The sequence below is a fragment of the Mandrillus leucophaeus genome, unplaced genomic scaffold, assembly GCF_000951045.1.
Source record: "Mandrillus leucophaeus isolate KB7577 unplaced genomic scaffold, Mleu.le_1.0 Scaffold456, whole genome shotgun sequence".
NCBI lineage: Eukaryota > Metazoa > Chordata > Mammalia > Primates > Cercopithecidae > Mandrillus > Mandrillus leucophaeus.
The window spans coordinates 636420-653956 of NW_012104876.1; the positions used below are offsets into that span (position 1 = coordinate 636420).

General features: G+C 40.2%; 1 protein-coding gene across 1 annotated transcript in view; it reads right to left on the reverse strand.

The window, feature by feature from the left end:
• The window catches only part of ARHGEF6 (Rac/Cdc42 guanine nucleotide exchange factor (GEF) 6), a 120190-nt gene extending 105780 nt beyond the window's left edge, over positions 1-14410 (reverse strand). Inside the window, exons 1-2 of the mRNA XM_011994418.1 lie at positions 13039-14410; positions 11725-11808 (exon numbers count right to left, since the gene is read on the reverse strand). Coding sequence (XP_011849808.1) covers positions 11725-11808; positions 13039-13203 — 249 coding nt within the window. The 5' untranslated portion in view covers positions 13204-14410. The remainder of the gene's footprint in view (positions 1-11724; positions 11809-13038) is intronic.
• Positions 14411-17537: the final 3127 nt, after the last annotated feature.

The following is a 17537-nucleotide window of genomic DNA, read 5'->3' on the forward strand; positions in this document are numbered from 1 at the left end:
AGCCCGCGAGGCTTCTCCAGACCACGCTCAGCTGCCCATGCCGGTCCCCTCCTGCCCGCAGCCCGAGCCAGAGCCGAGCAGAGGAGGGAAAGCGGCCTGGAGGCACTGGGCCAGCAGCGGGTAAGCAGTGACCCGGACCTGGATCGCAGAAGTAGGAACTGGAAGTGACAGCGGCGCAGGCAGAGCAGCAGCAGCAGCAGCAGCAGCAGCAGCAGCAGCAGCCCTGGTAGCTGTGGCAGCAGCAAAAGCCGCGGTGTACTGGCGGCGGCCACACTGCGCATGCTGCTGCCGTCTGCTTCAGCCCCTACCGGGAGGGCTGCCGGTGGTGCCTGGCATGCTGCGGGTCACTGCCAGAGCTTCAGGCGGGATTCCCGGACTCATGGACTAGCCCTTTCTGGTGGCCTGCTTCCTCCCTCACCCCCAGATGCAACTCAGAACCCCCAAACTCTAGGGTGAGCCGCCGAGACACCCGAGAAGCGCTGGCTCTCCAGAGGCCCTTCACATACCACCCTGCCTCCAACTATCCTCGATGGCCTTCCAGGCCTTTCCGATAACAGGCCCCAAATCAAATAGTCTCTTATGAGAGAGAACGAAAACGTTCATGATAGATGGGAAATATTTAAAATCTTACTCAAAGTCTAATTTTTACAGAAATACAATGCACTCTGTAAAACATTAGGATGGCCAGACTCATGGGTGACGTTTAATGTAACTCTTGGAAATTCCATTAAGCATGTCAGATTTGCACAACAGAAGAAAAGAACTTGCCAAAATCCTCTTTGGTCTTCCTACTAGTTCCAACTGAGCAGCTAAATATGCAAAGCTTTGCCTAGCAGAAACTGATGGAAATGGGCCAGTTAAAAACAGACATTACAACCACCAGACATTACCCAACCCCTACTCTAGTCTCCTCATTTTACAGATGACTCAACTGAGGCCTGGAAAAGGAGATCCTGACTTCACACAAGTGGCAGGGTCAGGGCTTGAAAGAAGATCTGCTGATACCCATTACAACTACTGGTTAGTTGCTGGGCCTTGTGCCTAACTCCTCCCAGGAGGCACTGCGCTGCTAGATATTTAGCCTTGACTCATGATCATTAGTAGAGCTGCCTTACTTTCAGAACTCCTTCCCTGCAGAGCAGACCCTGGGAAATGGCAAATCGTCCATCCCACAAACCTCACTTTGGGGAGGGCACCCATGCTGTTCCGGTGACAAGGCAGATGGAGTGACTCAGGGAGACAGGAGGGAATGAGGGGGTGGGGGCAGAGAAAAAAACATACTGCTACCAGCTGGTACTGGAAAGAAAGAGAGAGGGGGAGAAAGAGAAAGAGAGCGAGAGAGAGTAAGAGAGGGAGTAAGAGAGGAGGAAGTGAGGGAAGGAGGAAGAGAGGGAAAGAGGAAGAAAGAAAGTGAAATAAGTACTAATTGAACCTCATATACATTCAATGTAATCCCTCCAGAATGAAATATCTTTTTAAAAAATAAACTTGGGGCTGGGTGCGGTGGCTCATGCCTGTAATCCCAGGACTTTGGGAGGCAGAGGCAGATGGATCACTTGAGGTCAGGAATTCGAGACCAGCCTGGCCAACATGGCAAAACCCTGTCTCTACTAAAAATGCAAAAATTAGCCGGGCATGATGGCGGGCACCTGTAATCCCAGCTACTTCAGAGGCTGAGGCACAAGAATCCCTTGAAGCCAGGAGGTGGAGACTGCAGTGAGCCTAGATCACGCCACTGCACTCCAGCTGGGTGACAGAGCGAGACTCCATCTCAAAAATAAATAAATAAATAATAAACTTGGCTCAGGAGCAGAATTGGAGATGGTAGGGTGTCCCTGGCAATGGGTTGGTAGTAATGGTGGCTGAGGACAAAGGCAGATTACCTTCTGGGGATATGGCAGTGGAAAGGATTGGCTAAGAGGAAAACCATAGGTTTAGAGCTTTCAGAGACCAGTCGATCATGTAGTTGTAGCCAGGACAATGCAATCAAAGAGGTACTACCCAGGCCATTCTTGACTGATCAGAAGAATTGTAGGTGCCCCCAACTCTCACCAACTTCAGGGGCAACACAAAAATAAAACTGCCATTGCTAGAACTTTTGTTGTTGAGAGACATCAGTAACCCTCTACCTAGACAGGAGGATTCTTCCATATATTCTGGAAACTTTTCACTTAGGATCTGAGCATTTTCCCTGCCTTCTCCATTCTGTAAGAAAATAAGAAAGATATATTTGGTTCACAAAAAGGAAATGCAAATAGACTATAAAGGGATAAGAGGATGTCCAAACTCATTAGTAATCATGAAATACAAATTACAGCATTAAATGAAGTGCCATTTTCATCCATCAGTTTAGCAAACATTAAAGACAAATAATATCCAGTGTTGCCAGGGACAGGAAGAAGACACTGTGTACACTGTTGGTGAGAGTGTAACTTGGTATAACATTTTTGTAGGGCAATTTGACATTATCTATCATAATTTCACACAGTAATCCAATTTCTATGAAGAAAGATCCTTCAAGAATAATCACAGATGTGCACGAATTTCTATGTGCATATATAACATAATCTACTGGTTTTTATCCCAGGAATGCAAGATTGATTTAATATATGAAAATAAATTGATGTAATACAGCACACAAATATAATAAACAAAAACCAGCGGTCATTTTAACAGACGTAGAAAAAGCATTTGACAAAATCAAACCCTTTTCATGATAAAAACAAAACAAAACAAAACATTTATAACAAACTCAGAATATAAAGAAACCTCCTCAATCTGATAAAGGGCATTTACCAAAAACCCACATCTAACATCATATCAATGGTGAAAGACTGTCTGCTCTCATCACTTCTATTAAACATTGTACCGGAGGTTCCAGCCAGAAAAATTAGGGAAGAAAATGTAATAAAAGGCATCCAGATTGGAAAGGATGAAGTAAAACTATCCCTATTCACCAATGGCATACTCTTGTATAAGAAAACCATATGGGAATCCACTAAAAAACTATTCAAACTAATGAATAAGTTCTATCAAAGTGAAGAATACAAGATGAACATGAAAAAATCAACTGGGCAGGCACCGTGGCTCATGCCTGTAATCCCAGCACTTTGGGAGGCTGAGACAGGTAGATCACTTGAGCGCAGGAGCTCAAGACCAGCCTGGCTACATGGTGAAATCCTGTATCTATAAAAAATACAAAAATTAGCCAAGCATGGTGCTCCACACCTGTGGTCACAGCTACTCAGGTGGCTGAAGTAGGACAATCACCTGAGCCCAGGAGTTTGAGACTGCAGTGAGCTATAATCACACCACTGCACTCCAGCCTGGGCAACAGAGTAAGATCTTGTCTCAAAAAAAAATTATATTTCTATACATTTGCAGTGAACAATTTAAATACCAAATCAAGAAAACAATCCTATTTTTTGATAACACCAAAAATAATAAAATCCTTTGGTATAAATTGAACCAAGAAGGTATAAGACATGTACACTGAAAAGTACAAAATATTGCTGAATTAAATTAAAGACAAATAAGTGGAAATACATCCCATGTTCATGGATCCAAACATTTAATATTATTAAGATGGCAACACTCCCCAAAGCAATCTATAGATTGAACACAATCACTATCAAAATCTCAGCTGGTCTTTTTTGCAGAAATTGACAAGCTGATCCTAAAATTCACATGGACATGCAAGGGATCCAGAATGGCCAAAGTGATTTTGAAAATGAAGAACAAAGTTGAAGGACTCATACCTTCTGCTTTTAAAACTTACTACATAGCTACATTAATCAATTCAATGGAGGAATTGGTTAATGTTGTATTTTTCAACAAATGGTACTGAAACAACTGGATGTGCATATGCAAAAGAATGAATTTGGACCCCTATCTCCTACCATATACAAAAATTAACTCAAAATAGATCAAAGACCTTAATGTAAAACTATATTATTCTTAGAAGAAAACAGGAAAAAAATTCAAGACATTTAATTACAAAAGAGTTTCTTAGATATGACAACAAAAGCCCAAGTAACAAAAGAGATGAATTTGACTTCATCAAAATTAAAAATTTTTGGACAGGCAATAACAAATGCTGGAGAGGATGTGGAGAAAAGGGAACCCTCATACACTGCTGGTGGGAACGTAAATTAGTACAACCATTATGGACAGTTTGGAGGTGCCTCAAAAAACTGAAAATTGAACTACCATATGATCAGCAATCCCACTGCTGGGTATGTTACTCAAAAGAAAGGAAATCAGTATATGGAAGAGATAACGGCGATCCTGTGTTTGTTACAGCACTGTTGGCAAATTAAATTTGGAAGCAACCTAAGTGTCCACCAACAAATGAATGGATAAAGAAAATGTGGTATGTATACACAATGGAGTACTATTCAGCCATAAAGAAGAATGAGAATCAGTCATTTGCAACAACATAGATGGAACTGAAGGTCATTATGTTAAGTGAAATAAGCCAGGTACAGAAAGACAAACATCACATGTCCTCACTTAAATCAAAACAATTGAACTAATGGACATAGAGAGTAGAAGACAGGTTGCCAGAGACTGAGAAGTGTAGTAGGGAAGGAGGTAGGGATGGTTAATGGGTACAAAAAAATGAAAAAAAAAAAAAAAGAATGAATGAATAAGGCCTACTATTTGATAGCACAACAGGGTGACTATAGTCAATAATAATTGTACATATTAAAATAACTTAGAGAGTGTAATTGAATTATTTGTAACACAAAGGACAAATGCTTGAGAGTATGGATACCCCATTCTCCATGATGGAATTATTACACATTGCATGCCTGTATCACAACACTTCATGTACCCCACACATATATACACCTGCTATGTACCCACAAAAATTGAAAATAAAAACCAAAAATGTCTAATTAATACACTTTTATGGGGCAGGCATAGTGGCTAACGCCTGTAATCCCAGCCTTTTGGGAGGCTGAGGCAGGTGGGTCATTTGAGGCCAGGAGAGCTTGGCCAACATGGCAAAACCCCATCTCTACTTAAAAATACAAAAATTAGTCAGGCATAGTCGCAGGCGCCTGTAATTCCAGCTACTCGGGAGGCTGAGGCATGAGAATCACTTGAACCTAAGAGGCCAAAGTTGCCGTGAGCCGAGATTGTGCCACTGCACTCCAGCCTGGGCGACAGAGCGAGACTCCTTCTCAAACAAACAGACAACAACAACAACAAAATTGTGTTACAAAGGACACTATCAAGAAGATGGTGGGGTGCTTCAGAGAGCACTTTGTTCCCAGATGTCTCAGCAGACTTTCCTGATCAGTTACTAAATGTGTGATCCTCTAAAGACCCTAAGACATTGTAGCCATATGAGAACACACAGATGGAAGTCACTTGGAGAAGCCAACTGGCCACCCAGAGGACCAGAAGGCAACAGCTTTTTTAATGTGGTCACCATGCCTCAGAGCCCAATACTCAATTTGTCGGTATGGTGCTGCATCTGCGGCTCCATTTTTCTGCATTTTCAAGCTGACAATTTCAAGCCAGTATTCTTTCTTTAGATAAATAATAGTGTGTTCTAAGCAACAATCAAGTCCTGCTCTTCTTGCTTTTTGTACATCTACAGTTTTATAGAGTCAACAAAAATCTATTAGGTATGTCCTATGCCAGGCACTGTGCCAGGCACTTTGGGCCTGAGAGAGACTCTATCCAGTGACATTTGCAAATATTTATGTTTAGGTCTGTCTTCCAGCTACCTGGAAGCTTGAGACAAGATGATGAGTCTTCTTGGCTGCTTTATGCTCCCCAGCTCAGCTTTCGGTCTCATTCCTTATGTACTGATTATTAGTCTTCTTTCTGGGTTCTAGGAGTGCCTTGATATGGCTCCTATATATCCCTTACAAGAATAATTTTGCACACAGCAATGCAAAGAACATTACCTAGTAATAACACCACAGAAAACAGCTATTGTGCATGCCTTATGTGCAGTGCTATATTAAGTGCCTTGGATGTATTATCTCATTTGATCCTTAAAACAATCATATACAGCAGATATTATTAATGTCTCCATTATACAGATAAGGAAAAAGGAGCATAGAGAGGTCAAGTAACTTTCCCAGAGTTATGCAGCCAGTAATTGACCAAGCCAAGATTCTAATCTAGGTCTGTCAAACTAGAGAAGGCATGTGCTTAACCACGATGCCAGATATTGCCTCATTACAATATTCATATAATGTTCAGGTCAGCAAGAATTATCAAAAAGAGATAAAAATGTTTCCAGTGTCTCTTATTTAAGAAGAGAGAAAATTAAGACATACATTTTAGAAATATTTCTATCTTGTGCTCACTTCAGCAGCCCATATACTAAAATTGGAATGAGATAGAGAATATTTGTATGGCCCCTGCACAAGAATAACACAAAAATTTGTGAAGTGTCCCATAAAAAAATAAAAGTAATAAACATAACTTTAAAAAAATATTTCTATTCAAAGTGGAAGAATATTTTAAGCATTGGTGCTTAAAGGAGTAAGCGTTAGTTATCAGAAAAATCCTAAACAATGCCTAACCTGGAAGGTATTTCTGTATCATTCAGTATTCTTAGAACTGCAAAGAAGCCCGGCAAACCTTCTGGCAGCTTTAGAATGCAGAAATCATTGGCAACTTCACCATGTTTTTATTTGAAAAAAAAAAAATACCATGGTATTGGCCAGGTGCGGTGGCTCATGCCTGTAATCCCAGCATTTTGGGAGGCCGAGGCAGGCAGATCACTTGAGGTCAGGAGCTTGAGATCAGCCTGGCTAACATGGTGAAACTCTGTCTCTACTAAAAATACAAAAATTAGCCGGGTATATGCCTGTAATCCCAGCTACTTGAGAGGCTGAGGCACGAGAATCGCTTGAGCCCAGGAGGCAGAGGTTGCAGTGAGCGGAGATGAAACCACTGCACTCCAGACTGGGTGACAGAGCAAAACTCTGTCTCCCAAAAAAAAAAAAAAAAAAAAAAAAAAAAAAAAAAAAAAAAAAAAAAAAAAAAAAAAAAAAAAAGGAAAATATCACAGTATTTATTAAAGAAAAATTTTAAATTTCCTGAAGAGTCTGGACCATAATAGAAAAAGAGAAAATTCCATAGTAGACATTATTCTATAAGGGATATAAAGTGGTTGCCCATCACACCAACCTCAAAAGTCACAGACTCAGACCCACACATAAACAGCGAGAGAGAAAGAAACAGAGATTGAGACAGAGGGTGCCAATTGGGCAATAGGGGAAAGTGGAATAAAATATTCTGAGTCAGATATAACCTGGCCCTAGGGCTAACTTTAGGAAAAATGGTGAAGGAAGCAAAGTTTATCTGGGGCAAAGCTACCAGTATTGCTAATAATAATATCTACCACGCTGAGAATACTTACTACATTCCACGCACTCTTCTGGGGCCTTTTCATATATTTGAATTCATTGAAACATCACATGATTCCATTGGACATTCAAAGAAAAATTGGTACCAATCCTACTAAAACTATTCCAAAAGACAGAGAAAGAGAGAATCCTCCCTAAGTCATTCTATGAAGCCAGTATTCCCCTCAGACCAAAACCAGAAGAGGACATAACAAAAAAGAAAACTACAGACCGGTACACCTGATGAACACAGATGTAAAAATTCTCAACAAAATACTAGCTAACTGAATCCAATAGCATATCAAAAAGATAATACACAATGATCAAATGGGTTTCATACCAGGGATGCAGGCTTGGTTTAACACATGCAAGTAAATAAATGTGATACACCACATAAACAGAATTAAAAACAAAAATCACATGATCATCTCAATAGATGCAGAAAAAGCATTTGACAAAATCCAGCATCCCTTTATGATTAAAACCCTCCACAAAATCAGCATAGAAGGGACATACCTTAAGGTAATAAAAGCCATCTATGACAAACCCACAGCCAACATTATATTGAACAGGGAAAATATGAGAGCATTCTTCCTGAGAACTGGAACTAGATAAGGATGCCCCCTTTCACCATTTCTGTTCAACATAGTCCTGGAAGTCCTAGCCAGAGCAATCAGACAAAAGAAAGAAATAAGGGGCATCCAAATTGGTAAAGAGGAAGTCAAACTCTCACTGCTTGCTGATGATATGATCGTATACCTAGAAAACCTTAAAGACACATCCAAAAAGCTCCTAGATCTGAAAAATGAATTCAGTAAAGTTTCAGGATACAAAATCAATATGTCAGTAACACTACTATACACCAACAGCAACCAAGCTGAGAATCAAATCAAGAACTCAACCACTTTTACAACAGCTGCAAAAAAAAGAATATACTTAGGCATATACCTAACCCAGGAGGTAAAAAAATCTCTACAAGGAAAACTACAAAACACTGCTGAAAGAAATCACAGATGACACAAACAAATGGAAACACATCCCATGCTCATGGATGGGTAGAATCAATATTGTGAAAAAGACCATACTGCTAAAAACAATCTACAAATTCAATGCAATTCCCATCAAAATACCATAATCATTCTTGACAGAACTAGAAAAAACAATACTAAAATTCATATGAAACCCAAAAAGAACACACATAGCCAAAGCAAGATTAAGTAAAAAGAACAAATCTAGAAGCATCACATGACCCGACTTCAAACTATACTACAAGCCTGTAGTTACCAAAACAGCATGGTAGTGGTATAAAAATAGGCACATAAACCAATGAGACAGAATAGAGAACCCAGAAATAAAGCCCAATACTTACAGCCAACTGGTCTTTGACAAAGCAAACAAAAACATAAAGCGGGGAGACGACACCCTAATCAACAAATGGTGCTGGGATAATTGGCAAGCCACATGTAGGAGAATGAACCTGGATCCTCATCTCTCACCTCATCTCTTATCTCTCACCTCTCTACAAAAATCAACTCAAGATGGATAAAGGACTTAAATCTAAGACCTGAAACCATAAAAATTCTAGAAGATAACATTGGAAAAACTCTTCTAGATATTGGCTTAGGCAAAGAGTTCATGACCAAGAACTCAAAAACAAAGGCAACGAAAACAAAGATAAATAGATGGGACCTAATTAAACTAAAAAGTTTCTGCACAGCAAAAGAAATAATCAGCAAAGCAAACAGAAAACTCACAATGTGGGAGAAAATATTCACAAACTATGCATCTGACAAAGGTCTAATATCCAAAATCGACAAGAAACTCAAACAAATCAGCAAAACTAAATAAATAAATAAATAATAAAAATAAACAAATAGGCTGGGTATGGTGGCTCATGCCTGTAATCCCAGCACTTTGGGAGACTGAGATGGGTGGATCACCTGAGGTCAGGAGTTTGAGACCAGCCTGGCCAACATGGTGAAACCCTGTCTCTACTAACAACACAAAAATTAGCCGGATGTGGTGGCGGGCGCTTGTGATCCCAGCTACTCAGGAGGCTGAGGCAGGAGAATCGCTGGAACCGGGGAGGTGGAGGTTGCAGTGAGCCAAGATCACACCACTGCACTCCAGCTTGGGCAACAGTGTGAGACTCAGTCTCAAAATATAATAATAATAATAATAATCCCATCAAAAAGTGGGCTAAGACATGAATAGACAGTTCTCAAAGAACATATACAAATGGCCAAGAAACATATGAAAAAATGCTCAACATCACTAAGCATCAGAAATGCAAATCAAAAACCACAATGAGATATCACCTCACTCCTGCAGAAATGGCCACAATTTAAAAACTAAAAAATATTAGATGTTGGCATGAATGAGGTGAAAAGGAAACAATTCTACACTGCAGGTGGAAATGTAAACTAGTACAACCACTATGAAAAACCTTAAGTATGAAGATTCCTTAAAGAAGTAAAAGTAGAACTACCATTTGATCCAGCAATCCTACTACTGAGCATCTACCCAGAGGAAAAGAAGTCATTATATGAAAAAGACACTTGCACACACATATTTATAGCAGCACAATTTGCAATTGCAAAGTTATGGACCCAGCCTAAATGCCCATCAGCCAACAAGTGGATAAAGGAAGGGTAATATATATATACATACACACACATACACACACACAGACACACACACACACACCCCATGGAATACTACTCAGCCATAAGAAGGAACAAAATAATGGCATTCGTAACAACCTGGATGGAGGTGGAGACTATTATTCTAAGGGAAGTAACTCAGGAATGGAAAACCAAACAACATATGTTATCATTTATAAGGGGAGCTAAGCTATGAGGATGCAAAAGCCTAAGAATGATATGATGGACTCTGGGGACTCAGGGGGAAGGGTGGGAGTGGGGTGAGGGATAAAAGACTCTACATTGGGTACAGTGTACACTGCTCAAGTGATGGATGCACCAAAATCTCAGAAATCACCACTAAGTAACTTATCCATGTAACCAAACACCACCTACCTGTTCCCCCCAAACTACTGAAATAATATTTTTACAAAAGGTCACACTAATCCTAAGAGTTAGGTGCCACTATTATTCCCATTTTGCAGGTCGGGAGACTGAGGCCTAGAGTCATAGTTAAGTAACATGCCCAAGGTCACAAAGCTGCTAGTAAGAGAGAACTGAGATTTGAACCCAAGAAGTTTAGCACTAGAGTCAATGCTTAAACCACAACTATTTGTCCACAGATAATATGACTAAAGCTAATCTATTAATATAGAGTACTTCTTCTGTCCCAAGGCCCTATGTTAAGGACTGTACATAAATTATCTCATAGATCTTATGAGGTTGGAGCTCTTGGCCCTAAATTATTACGCAGTATCTTATTTGATTCTTTTTTTTTTTTTTTTTTTTTTTTTTGAGACAAGGTCTCTTTCTGTCACTCAGACTGGAGTGCAGTGGTGCGATCACAGCTCGCTGCAACCTCCGCCTCTCGGGTTCAAGCGATCCTCCCACCTCAGCCTCCCGAGTAGCTGGGACTACAGGCACACGCCACCATGCCTGGCTAATTTTTGTATTTTTTGTAGAGTCACCATTTCACCATACTGTCCTGGCTGGTCTCGAACTCCTGGGCTATAGCAATCCTTCTGCCTTGGCCTAGGATTAAAGGCATGAGCCACCATGCCCAGCCTTATTTGATTCTTAAAGCAATCCCATGAGTTGGCTATTAGCATGTCCATTTTACAGATAAAAATAATGAAGCACAGAGAAGTTAAGCAACTTGATGCACATGTGGAAGTATCAACTCCCTTTCAGCAACACTTCCTATACACACTGTAGGGATCCATATAATATAAAATAATGCAACAAAATTTACTACACAATTTCTACCTCAGAGCCAAGTTCTCTCAGCTTTTCAAGGCCTCTGTTCTAAAGTGTTAATGGGAAGGAGTAACAATGGCCTTTCCTCTTTTCTCAACTTGGGAGGATTACAGTGACCCTCTCCAACAGTCAGTGGCCTGCTTTTGGTTCCCCCTTAGTAGGGGAACACACCCACACAAGCTCTGTCACTGGAAGCCTGTTTACAGGGCTTGGATGCTGTATATAAAAGACATCATTGTTTGAGTTTTGATTTTGTTTTGTTTTGCTTGGAACTGGTTTCTGGAAAAGATAGACTAGCAATCCATTACTGGGGACCACCAGTCTGCTACCTCTGTTTAACTCAGTGGCCAATGACAGTGAAAATAAACCAAGTACTTTTACTACCAATCTTGATTAGCAGAGCAAAAAAACAATAACAACAGGGAAGGCACCCGGGGTAGGCTTACTTCCACTTGGAGGGTTGCACATCCTTTCAGAAAGTCATTGATGTTGTTGATGCAGTCAGCTTCAGTTTGGGGATCCAGACAAAACTAGAGGAACACAGTGAAATGTCACTTGGAGATTGTCATCCCATGCCAAGCAAAGTATATTCATCATTTGCTGATAACTAGAGAAGGCAGGCTTCTTAAGGTGTGGGGCAACACTGCTGTCAATCCAGGAAGAGAAATAACCACTGAAGGAAGTGATGCAAAAATCTAAACGGTCGATCTTTGTTTCAAATGTCACCAAACCTTTAGTGGCAAGTCATGTCTACTTACAAGCTTTCTCTCATGCCTTCTATTCCAGTGTGCTGACGGCAAATTAGGGAGACCAAGACAGTTTTTTTAGCTTAGTTCTTGCTTTCAAGAAAGGAGGCAATCCCTGGTACCTCTCTCTCTCCTCGCTTCCCCCTGATAATTTAATAAAATTATATTTCCCCTTGGCTGTTCTCTACATTTGATCCCATTTCTTTACATTTTATCACTATGTAATCACTCTTTCTCAAGTTTAAGAAACTATAAGTAAATGTATTTGCTCAATAAAAATACAAACTGGTCCATGCAGGCAAAAGTGATATACTCACAGTCCATGATGACCTCAAGAAAGTAAATGTAAAATTGTACCTTTAAGCTACTTAAAGTGCCTACTTAAGAAATTATCTATTCTTGTGATCATGGGTTTCCAGCTATTAAAAATCTTGAATTGTTTTAAAGAGAGTAAAGTTAGTTTCACTTTGAACGCACATTGCATTTGAAACATATATCTGGTTTCTATTGCTTTTACAAACTTTATGTGACATTTTGAATTATTACTCTTAGTTGCTATATAGTCTCTCCTTCAATGGATTTTTGTAAAACGAAATCTACACTGATTTTAGTCAAACTGCCAAAAAACACCACCAAGATCTGTTATAAATCATTCTATTTTTCCACAGACTCATAAGTACCCCAAGTTCAAAACATGTCCTCGGTACACAAGGAGATGTAACATGCATCTCCACGATAGAGCAAGCTTGTGATATGAGTGTTCTCCTTGTCCCCTATTGCCAGTAGTGTCACAGGTTTTCCCTATACTACAATTTGGGGGCCAATTACTAAAGAACAACATTTCATTTTCTTACATTTTCAAACTACAAAAACAGTAAGAAAAAGTGTCTAACTCTTAGAAAAATATTAAAGTAGGAGACTCCCACGGCCTGGGAAATAGAAAAATCTCAAGAGTTATATGATTGCTACTCTCTGGTGATAAGCAATCCCAAAGAGACTACGAATTTCCCTTACCTTTTCCACAGAGCCGGGCATGAGTCTGTTGATCAGTTTGCACAGAACTACCCCATTTTTCAGCGAGGACTTTAAAAACTCCTCCGGATCACAGATGGTCTTTTTAGGGGAATCTAAAACTCCCAAAGATATAAGCCATGTCACGATTTGTTCTTCTGGATTCATTACTGAGGACAGTACACTCCAAACAGCACTCTGGGGCAGCTGCAAGGACTAAGCCACATCCGCGATTGCATCTGCTGTTGTCTTCCTTTTTATGAGTTCTCTTCGGGTGCTTGCAGAGCAAAGGTTTAAAGCAACTTTTCTCAAACAACAGCGGAACCCACTCAAAATACAGGATTTTAAAACCACAGAGATCACGGTCCAAGACGTGGAAACAGATAAGAATTAACGTAACAATCCTGGATAACACTGGTTTTTCCTTTTCAAAACCTGTAAAACAAACTCATTAGGATAAAAAAAGAAGAAGAAAAACACATGCACACACGCATACACACACACACGCACACAGAGTGCGAGAAGTTATAAGGGAAGAAAGTGAGAAGGATGCTGGGGAGGGAGGAGAGACAAGCAAGCAAGTGCTTTGGGAAACAGAGGTGAGCCAGCACTTCAGGGGACCTTGGAAATGAGACACTCATGGGCCAGTCTGGGAAAACACTGTCAATAAATAGTCTAGCCCCAGTGAAAATCTGGCTTCTGTTAGGAGGACGATGCCAACTGGCTCTTAGGTCAGACAGATCTGAGCCTCATGGGGAGATACGCTGGCACAACAGGGCTCAAAGAAGGTAGGCAGAAAATTCTTCCAAGAAATAACCGGATGTCCTCATACTATCTCCCAGAGATGGTGTGTCACGATGATTCCTTGCAAAACACGTTGAGTTGCATGGTGACAACGTGCCAAGCAAACGAAGATTGTGCCTGCTGTCAGCCATCACTGTGTATAAGCAGAAGCTAGAAGAATGGCATTTTACTTTGCAGCCAAAAAGCTATGTTTAGGGAAATAGGCTAAGGATAACATCTGACATCCTGTTTACTTGCATTCTTTAGCAATTCTTTTTCTGGACCTGGTTCCACTACATAATCCAGCTGCAGTACCCTAAGCAAAGGCTCAGACTCAGTCACATAAGTGGGTAAAATACATTTGAAAAAATAGAATGTTTGAGAACAAAAGAGCACTTGTCCTCTATCTACACTACAATGTGGAAGATTCATATTTCCCCAACAAAAAAACACTTTGCACTCAAAATACTGCTCTGAAAAAAAAAAAAAAAAAAAAAAAAAAAACAGTCTATAACAAGAGATCTTCATCATTCTCAAACATTTTCAGAACCACTTGAAATAGGCATACTATTGGGAAATGTATAAGGCCAACTTTAATAGTATAACTCTATGTTGGCAAATGTGTGGCACTTACCATCATCACCTCTCCTCAAGCATGGGAGACATCAGATCATTTATAGCTCTTTCCTGCTAAGCCTCAGAATTCTTTTCAACACAGCTTCAGGCATCTACTACCAAAGAATCAGCTTAGATAACCCTACTAAACATTTTCAAAGCTGCCCTTTCTTGCTCTGTCAGGACACTTGTCACACTTCACTATTATCACTTGTTGATATGATGATCTGACTCCTCCACCAGAATGTAAGCTTCCTAAACTCGGGGTCTTGTTTGTTTTATTTAACACTGTGTTACCAGCAGACTGCCAGGTATACACGGTAGATGTTAAAAAATGTTGAATGAATGAATGAATAAATGAATGAATGTATTCAGATGGCGTCCCTGATATAGACAGTAGCTGATTATAGCAAGGATTTTTTGTTTGTTGGTTAGTTTAAATGACTTAAAACAAATATTTTTTCTCGTTAATGATTTTTACCATTTTATTAAGCTGTAACTGACACATAAGGAACTGCATATATATGATTTAATGAATTTTGACATATACATACATCTTTTATACAATCACACAAATGCAATCCAGATAAACCTTTCCATCACCCCCAAAATCTTCCTTGTGCCCTTTCAATTCTTTCTTTCCCCTTTGCCTCCAAATCCCAGGCAACCACCAATCTATTTTCAGTGTCTATAGATTAGTTTGCATTTTCAAGAATCTTATATAAATGGAAGTACACAGTATGGTACTATCTTTTTCCTGGCTTCTTTAACTCAACATCATCATTTTCAGACTCATTCATATTATTGTGTCTGTCCATAGTTCTATAACAAGGTTTGTTTGATGTACTTGTGACTTAAGCAAAATAAGTATAGTCAATCAAAAGTTCTCATTGACGTTGACCCATGGCCAAATCTATGTAACGGAAATAAAAACAGAATCCATTTGTTGATAAATAAAATTCCCAAATCTGACGAACTTAAACACATTTTTATATGTCATCTGAACAGTTTTCACAATTGCTCATCAAAATTTTACTCTACAGACAAACAAAATCTGGCAGTATTATTGAGGTATCACTTACATCTTCTGATGAAGAACAAAGCCTGAGTAAATTTTGTGAACCCAGCCTCCTCCAAAACAGGCTTGAGTTCACCAAGGTCATCTGGATAAAACTCGGCCTCGTTTTGGACACTCACTATAGCAAATATTACTATGAGTAATAAAGTATATCAGAATGGCAAGGCCACTGCCTCAAGGCAAAAGAACCAGTTCTATTTGTATAAAGATTGGAAGTTACAGTTGGTGTGCTAAAATGTCAACAAATCTAGGAATTCCAGGGCAGTGGCAAGCACATAGGTGAAATGGGTACCCACGAAACCCAGGCTGGTTAGGGACTCAAATGAAGATAGAAAGGAGCTGAAGAACTGAGGGAATGTGGGGAGAGGGGGAATCCAAAGACTGGGGTCACAGCAACACAAAGAGCAGGCTTCACACAAGAGCATGAGAAAAAAAAAGCAAAGATCTCTCATCCTACCTCAGAACCTCGGTACCACACCCTCTGGGCCACTGAACCTGCCTCTTCAAGGGCTTTCCCACTTCCATCTTCTCATCCTAATGAACTCTCTAACAAGGCACATTTGGGTTGATTTTCCAAAAACACCTCTAGTGTTAATACCCCTGTTCAAAAACCCTCAAAGGCTCTCTATTGCCTAAAGCAGTGATTGACAGAAAACAATGTTCATATGATCATCTCCTGTGAGGCGTGGAACGTAAGCTAAAATAGGTAACATTTCATGAAAAATCAAAAGATCTTCAGGAAATAAGGCAAATGTGAACATTTATTAAGACTGAATGCTGGGTACACTGGTACCTGTTTTACTATTTAGTTTCCTGTGTTTAAAATGTTACTAACCGATTCTCTTTCATTTCAAATCTACTAAGGCACTTATTTAAAAATAATATTTGTGAGCTCTCTTCCCAGATACTCTAGTTCAGAAGATCTGCAGTGGGATAAAGGAATCTGTGTTTTCAAAGTATCCCACTTGATTCTGATACAGATAGACCAAGGTCACACTTAGAGAAATGAGTTTATTGGTCTCTAACCTTCTACCCCATTCTAATTTCTGCCAACACTTGGGTCATTTCAATATCCACAAGAACAACAATCCAACATCATGACCTCTCAGTACCTTGACCTTCTCAACCTGTAATCAATTTATTACCTCTCATTTCCCCTTTATGCCTATTCTGCGAAAATGGACCTGGGGCCTTGAAATATTTTTGACTTTGCCAGCTGGCATGATATGAAGTTTTATCAGTAGGCAGTGGTGGAGAGACATTGCAGGAAGAAGGGGTTTTACTTCCTGTTTTCTGTGTGCTCACTCCACAAGCTCCTGCCAAGCTCCCAGCTTTCCTATTGCCTACCTACTGCAGCACTGGTTTTCCCAACAAACAGCAGGTAGCAGCCTCCCCAGGCACTACCCTTGAGTGTTTAGGCAGCAAAGCATCTCTGATGAGACACCTTCCATGTGAACCAGCACCGTAGAGGGATATATTTCAGCAAGTTCCAGAGAATGTACGTCCAATAAGTTCCACCGACTCAGCACCAGAGCAACTTCTCCAATAAGGCCTGGATCTCAGCCTTGGGTGGAGAGGAGGGTTATCACAGCTCTAGAGGTATCAGCCATTACACATTATTTTTATATTGTCTGCTATTTATATCTGCTATCCCATATTTTTCAGAGTTTCCTTCCCTTATTACGAGCCAATCCTTCAATACTGCAATCAATCCCCTGTTATTGTTAATTCTTTATGTTAAACTTTTCTTGTTAAAATTACTATGTAATAGGCTGGGCACGGTAGTTCACACCTGTAATCCCAGTACTTTGGGAGGCCAAGGTGGGTGGATCACCTGAGGTCAGGACTTCAAGACCAGCTTGGCCAACATGGTGAAACCCAGTCTCTAATAAAAATACAAAAATTAGCCAGGCATGTGGGGCATCTGTAATCCCAGCTACTCTGGAGGCTGAGGCAGGAGAATAGCTTGAACCCGGGAGGCAGAGTTTGCAGTGAGCCAAGATCATGCCATTGCACTCCAACCTGG